Source organism: Penaeus vannamei, chromosome 29 (genome assembly GCF_042767895.1).
Source record: "Penaeus vannamei isolate JL-2024 chromosome 29, ASM4276789v1, whole genome shotgun sequence".
Taxonomy (NCBI): domain Eukaryota; kingdom Metazoa; phylum Arthropoda; class Malacostraca; order Decapoda; family Penaeidae; genus Penaeus; species Penaeus vannamei.
In genome coordinates, this window is record NC_091577.1 from 28,641,406 (window position 1) to 28,648,905 (window position 7,500).

Below are 7,500 nucleotides of genomic sequence, written 5' to 3' on the forward strand. Positions count from 1 at the left end.
GATTAGCGGAATTAGGAGAACCAGATGCATTGTGTTATTGCCCTGAGCCAACTTTTCTTTCAAAGACAATGATGAGCTATACCCTAAGACTGTTATAGAATTACGTTGAATGTTAATATGTAGTTATTATATCATACATAAATATTTTGAAACCAGTCTAGATGCTCCTAGCTGGGCAGAATGTAAATCTAATGTAGATACAACAGTAGGTTTGGTAATTGAAATTGGCTGCTGGACTAGGTCCAAGTCTGATAGGGGAACCTGTGCTTGAATCACCACGGAATTTGACAGTTTGTCCTGCCAGAACACAAATGTTTGAGGTTGGTTTGCATGTACTAGACCACGGGGTGCAGAGGCCACAGTATCTTTGGATTAAGTTCTGTAAGCACGAGTTAGCAGACTTTGATGGGGGTTTGTGTCCCCACCTGTACTTTCTGCATACATTTTTAGTATCTGTTAGAACTCTTTTTTAAAATCTTTGTTCTTTACCATGCTTTTACTTTCAATTTTGAGCGGATCCATTCTGACTATTTTACCCCAGCTATGATGGAGAACCTGCAGTCCACAGTACAGTGTAACAATGGCATAGTCTCAGGCGATTAGTGCCACTGCCATGCCATCAACACTATAACAAAGAACAAAAGATGTCCGCCACGTGTATTCTGGGAAGATATAGCTTAGGGCATTTCCTTATTTGATGAGTTTGCAAGGGAGGTCTGTAAACTCGCTCTCACAAGAAAATGCAGGGTTTATTGACCTTGCCCAAAGTGTTGCAGGTACAGAGAGGTCAATGGCTGATGCGTGGATGTGACGTTTAGACTAGTGTTGGACATCTAGGTCTTGCAATTATACCTGATAAAATAAGGAACATAGGAGATTAAGCTTTCATTTGACAACTGTCAATTTTATTATTGGTTGTAGTAGTACAAAAGATACTTGTATTTTATGATCTATTTTGTCAGCTTGTGTTTGAGATGAGAGCTTTGAAATAGATTTTCTAAAAATTAGATTCTCAAAATAGAATTCTGCAGGTGTTAATTAAAATAACAAATATATTACATCTGTAGATACAAGTGTTCCAAGTGGTAATGACATTATGAGAGAATTTGCATTGGTATCAGAGGCTTTTCATATTTTCTCTCTTTTTGTATAGTTTCTTTCTTTCTTACTTTTATTAGCATACTTGTTTACAGAGTATGTAGGCAGTTTTAGTTGTATTACTATAGATAAATCTAGTCAATAAATCTAGTTTGTGCATTGTGGGTTTTTCTTCCATATTATCAACACGGTACTGTGGTTTTCATTGCATGTATTACTATAATATTTTGTTGAAATAACCCCAATAAGCTGCTAGCTCTTTAACGTGTCTCCCCAGTCACAAGAAGGCCTGCTTTGCCAGGTTTTAGTTGCTTTTTAAACATCATGTATAACAGTAAAAGCACCGACAAAGGACCTAACCAATTTTACTTTTTTTGATATATTATATTACTGGACAGTGTGTAGAGGGAAAAAGTTTTGAAGGTTACCTTGATGAAATATGCCATACAATATCAAAATTACAAATCCATACCTCAGCGCATTCCATTCACAAGAAGAAAGAGGCAGAAAATATGAATGCATATAATTTGCATAGGAAGAGGAGGGCCTACTAGAGGAATGAGAGCATAGGGTTGATATTGTGGGCGTCGCTTAGGGAAACAATAGATATGGTATTGGATGAAGCATACATCTGGTTATAGTGAAAAGGTTCTGGGGGAAAACATGGAAAACAATTGCAGTGAACTAAAGTACTAAGTCAGATGTGTTGTATAGCATGTATAAGTGTTTGAGATGGAAAAGAAATGTCTTGAGCACATCTTTTGGTACTTTGTATATTTTGTTTTCCTTGTGGATCTTTGGTTTACATGCCAAGATAGTTATTTTCATTTATGATTATGATATTTCAAAAAATGATTTTACAAATTTTATGCATTATGATGGATAACCAACAGAAAGCACATTCAGAACTTCACCTCCTCCTCCTCAAGTTCCCTACACCTCCCTTCTTCCTACACCATCCCAACATACCCCACCCTCTATACCGCTCCCACCTGAATACTCACACGAATCCCCTCAATCACAACAGTGTCTTTCTCCAGACGCCTCCCCTCCAGACATTCTTCCTGATAATTCATCACCTTCCACAGCCCCCATTTTTCATCCCCTGGATTCTTCTCCTACTTCTGCAACATCCATCTCTGTTTTCCCTGAATATTGTCCCTATTCCTTCATCAGTCACATACAATGCAGTTCACTCACTACCCCCTTAACCTTTCCCATTTTACTAATCCCTGCTCTACTTCATTTATTTCCCTCTTTTCCCTTTTTGCTACCATACTGTCCTATAACACTCTAATCTTTGACATCTTTTCCCCTCCCTCTCCCTGGATTATTCTCCTACTTTTCAAACAGCCCTCTTTGTTTTTCTTGAACTTTGTTCCTATACCTTCCCCAGCGCAAGATACACTGTACTATCCTATAACACTGTTTAATCTTAGACATCTAACACAAGTTATCCTAATCTTTAACTCTTCTTTACCTTTTCTGACACAATATTCTACAGTAGTGCTATATAACCCGTGATGTCTAGCACATTTATTTGTTTCTAACATTAAACATTAAACATTAAAATAATGTTCTTCCACCCAATTCTTTCATTCTTTCTCATCATTTATCCCACTGTCCACAGAGACGCCAAAGGCATGGGCTTGAGATGATAGCCTCGGAGAACTTCGCATCTCGTGCCATCAATGACTGCCTCTCATCTTGCCTGACTAACAAGTACTCCGAGGGCATGGTAGGACAGAGGTAAGAGATGCTGGAGTGGGTTTTGTTTGTCAGTTAGTTTAAGTAGTATTTCTTGAAAACAAAGAAGTCAAATGTAAAAGAAATGAGTAGAATATATACATTATATTTATATGTGTATATATGGATTTATATTATATATATTTATTTATATTGATATATATATATATGTATATATAGATATCTATTTATGTTTATATATTGATTTATATTTATATATATATACAGACATTTATTTATATATATATAAATATGTATTTATATATATAAATATTTATTTATATATATAGATATAGATATCTATTATATATATATATATATATATATATATATATATATATATATATATATATATATATATATATATATATATATATATATATATACTACACTTATTTTTTTTTATCATTTTTTTTTTTAATGGTGTAGTTTCCACTTTATTTTGAATTGATTTTATATACTTTTTTTTTTTTCTTTATTAATTTTTTTTTTTTTAATCTTTTGTTTTTTTTCTTGTGTGTGTTTGTTTGTTTGTGTGTGCACAAAGTTATAATGAATTTCGGATGTGTCCATATTTTATGAAACTTCTTGAATAGCTTACATCATACGTCAGAGTTTTGTATGATTGGATATATCAAAGGAAAAAGGTAAAATGATTTTATGACAAAAGAAAGATTTATGAATAACCTTTTGGAAAAGATACAATAACTTTATGGTAAAAGAAAAAGTTTTACCTCACTACTTTGTTTAACGAGTACCCATTCACTTCTCAATAACTAAAAACTCACTATCATTACAGGTACTATGGTGGAAACGAGTTCATTGATGAGGTCGAGAGGCTGTGCCAGCAACGTGCCCTCTCGACCTTTGGCCTCGACCCTGCCAAGTGGGGTGTCAATGTGCAACCCTACTCTGGCTCTCCTGCTAATTTCGCCGTCTACACTGCTCTCGTCGAACCCCACGGCCGTATTATGGGTTAGTTGGCCTCATTATACCCTGTTTTCTCTTTTCTTTTAATTTTATGTATTTCTTTTTGTTATGGTTATTATTTTTTTCATTTACTAATGATAAAGAAGAACAAAACCCTTTTTGAAACTAAGCAGACATTGTCTGTTAATTTCAAAGAACATTTCTCAAAGATCTTTATAAGAAAGCAAATGATGTAATCCTTACTGATCAGGTGTGTATTTCTGTTTATTTTTGTTTAACCCAGTCACGCCGGGGTACATTTTGTAGCCCAAATTAAAAAAATCCGGGAAGCTACAAAATCGGCGGGCGGAGCTTCCCCGGAGTCTGTCCGCCCGCCCGGCCGCCCGCCGCTTTTGCCGCGGAGCACGGCTCCGAGAAGGCATCGCACTGGCGGGCAGCCCGAAACTGTTAATTTTTTCCTTGTGTCTCATATATGTGACACCCGGGATGGATGGGTTAAAATACTTTCTTAGGGTATGTAATGGAGTGTTTAATGTTTAAAAAAAAAAAAAAAAAAAGTATTGGTAAAGGTAGAGGTAAGCACAAAAAAGGTAGCTAAAGAAAAAGTTCCAAAGTGATGTCTTTGATTTTTGATTTTCATTTATTTATTCATTTTCTGTCTAAGAATGCACATGATATCATATCCATCCATATGAGTGTTTACTACTCTCACTGTTTCAAAAGTAAAGTTAGTACACTTTGTAAATGAATATCCTATATCTTCTAGTTCAGTTGGGCTCAAGTCTTTAATGGTGTGTAGGAGGTCAAGAAATTCCTTCATGTGACTGCAAATATTAATCCATGCCTTTTCCTCCTGTTGCAGGTCTGGACTTGCCCGATGGCGGCCACTTGACCCACGGCTTCTACACTGCGACCAAGAAAGTGTCAGCCACCTCCATCTTCTTCGAGTCGATGCCATACAAGATCAATGTCGAGACTGAGCTGATCGACTACGACAAGCTGCAGGAGAATGCCAAACTCTTCAAGCCCAGACTGATCATCGCAGGTAAGGGGGGTCGGGGGGAAAGGAGAGATTCTTGAGTACGGGATTTTGAGTTCGGATTGATACACCGGTTTTTATTTGATTTATGTTTTTTGTGGATTGAAGTGGTACAGTCCATATAGTTCGAGACGAGGATGGTAATCAAGGGAGAAGGTTTAGCGCTTTGGCACTAGGACTGCGTGTATGTGTGCACTGCCCACTATAATCTTCTTTTCTGTTTTATTATTTTTTTTGTTTTTCTTACTGTTAAACAGTTAAACAAATGTGTAATTAGGATGGAGTGAAGTACAAGATCTATCTGAACTTTCCTATTTGGAAAAAAAAGAGGGTGTTATTTTTATTATCATTATAATTGCAAACAATATTATAATGTCAATGATGGTAGTGATAGTGATAACCAAAACAATGATAATGGAACTACTGATGATGATAATAGTATTAGAAAGGAAAGATGTTTTTTACATTGAATTGAAGTGTTCTTAGTATTTGACCCTTGGTAACTACTGAATCAAACTGTCCATGTGTAAAAGGAGAGTCAGTAAAATAAATCCATAGCGGAGATTGTATGTACCCAGAGTCATTTTGTTGAGTCTTGCAAAAGTCCAAGATTTAGGTCATCCACTTAGGGTATTGGTTCTTCCTTGAAAATTTAAGTATTTTGAAAGAATGGACTGTCCTACCCTTTGTGAGTGAAGAAATTTGTGACCATCATATTTTTAATCAGGGATTATTTTGAGTTTTTTTTTAGAATGGATTAATCAAAAATTTGAGATTTATGCAAGGCCTTTTGAAAGGTCAGGTGGCTCCCCTCCAAAATTTATGAAACAAATGTTGTTGTCTATGTAGTTAATTGTAAAAAAGTGAAACTCAGAAATTCTATGGAAAAAATTAATTCATTACACCTTTGCTGTAGGTGTGAGCTGCTATCCTCGTCATCTAGACTATAAGAAATTCCGTGAGATCTGTGATGAGAATGGATCCCTATTGATGGCTGACATGTCTCATGTGAGTGGCCTTGTGGCAGCTGGCCTGACCACCAACCCCTTTGAGTACTGCGATATTGTAACCTCAACCACTCACAAGACTCTGCGCGGCCCTCGCAGTGGAATCATTTTCTACAGGAAAGGTAAGTTGATTTGGTTGGAATTCTATTTCATTTGTTGAAAGCATTTACTGATTTTATTTATTTGTTTATGTAGCTAGTTATTTTTTGGGTATGATATACTGTCACCTACAGCAGAAGAGATAGCATTTAGTAAGAGGCGGCTTACATTTGATAATGACTTTTGGTATGTTCAACACAAGTTTGCAAATTACAGCATTATTTTGAACCAGAGTTATTTTACTTTTACATTGGTAACAGAAGTAGATAGTACTGTATTAATGCTAAAAATATCAGATTTAGAAAAATGAAACTTAAACCGAAATGATGTTGAGGGAAGCCTAAATACATTTTCTGTTATATACTACCCCTTGAATCAGCAAATTTCCACTACTATGGGGTTAGACTGTTAGTTTCAGGTAGATTTGAATAGGTTACATGCAGTATAATGAAATGAAAAGGACTTGCTAGTGCTTATTTTACCATTAGTCAGTATTTGACCATTGTGTCCAGTGAATGACATGTGGAGGCTCATGAAAGTTTTGAATGAGGTTACGTTGGCTGTATATGTTCTTCAAATCAGGATCCTTTCTTCTGGAACTGACCTTTTCCAGGCCAACAAAAGGAGAAAACCTCTTTTGTTAATAACATAAATGAACAAGGATACATCTTTTTACCCAGGTCAGAAGGGTGTCGACAAGACTGGCAAGCCCATCATGTATGACTATGAAGACAAAATCAACCAAGCTGTGTTCCCTGGTCTTCAGGGAGGGCCCCACAACCACCAGATTGCTGCCATCGCTGTGGCTATGAGGCAGGCGGCTGAACCCTCTTTCAAAGAGTACCAGCAGCAGGTTTGTTGATGCTTTTGTTTTGTTTTCAGGCATGGCTGTGTGCCTCTGTTTCCTGGACCCTTAAACTAGCCCTCCTTAAAATCCCTTCTTTACTGTTTTTACTTGCATTGCTACCCTTCATGGACCAAGAGTGGGTTTGGCAAGAATTAACTAGTGACCACCTTGTATGAACTAATTGTGGTTATAATGTATATATGAATATACCAACAGAAATATGGAGGAGTGGTTGTAGTATTGCCTGTCTGTATGTATTTGTGTGTGCACTTATCATCATCCTTTGGCTTAAACAATAGATTAAAGATATTTTGTGAAATGAAATGGATTAGGATTAGGTTGTATTTCTCTCATTATTTGCAAAGTCAAAATTCCCATAAAAAATAGCTTGTTATAATATGAGAGACCAAATAGTTGTGATAACAGACCCTAAAGCAAATGGAACAAAGAATTTGGTAGTGTGAATAAAAACTTGTGAAAAAGGTTATATACTATCTTTTTTTTTACGCTCTTTTCCACTCGTATTTAACATTTTTAAACATTTCTATAGGTGATAAAGAATGCCCAAGCTCTGGCCAAGGGGCTGCAGGGTAAGGGCTACAAGATCGTCACAGGAGGCACAGACAACCACTTGGTGTGGGTGAACATGCGCACTGTTGGGCTCTCGGGAGGAAAGGCAGAGAAGATCCTAGAGGAAGTGTCCATTGCCTGTAACAAGAACACAGGTAAGGGAA

The 7,500-nt window shown here is 36.4% G+C and overlaps 1 protein-coding gene across 1 annotated transcript in view; it reads left to right on the forward strand.

Moving 5' to 3' along the window:
* Nucleotides 1–7,500, forward strand: part of Shmt (serine hydroxymethyl transferase) — a 13,392-nt gene that overhangs the window by 2,309 nt on the left and 3,583 nt on the right. Inside the window, exons 3-8 of the mRNA XM_027371590.2 lie at nucleotides 2,729–2,847; nucleotides 3,644–3,819; nucleotides 4,637–4,819; nucleotides 5,730–5,942; nucleotides 6,600–6,772; nucleotides 7,317–7,491. Coding sequence (XP_027227391.1) covers nucleotides 2,729–2,847; nucleotides 3,644–3,819; nucleotides 4,637–4,819; nucleotides 5,730–5,942; nucleotides 6,600–6,772; nucleotides 7,317–7,491 — 1,039 coding nt within the window. The remainder of the gene's footprint in view (nucleotides 1–2,728; nucleotides 2,848–3,643; nucleotides 3,820–4,636; nucleotides 4,820–5,729; nucleotides 5,943–6,599; nucleotides 6,773–7,316; nucleotides 7,492–7,500) is intronic.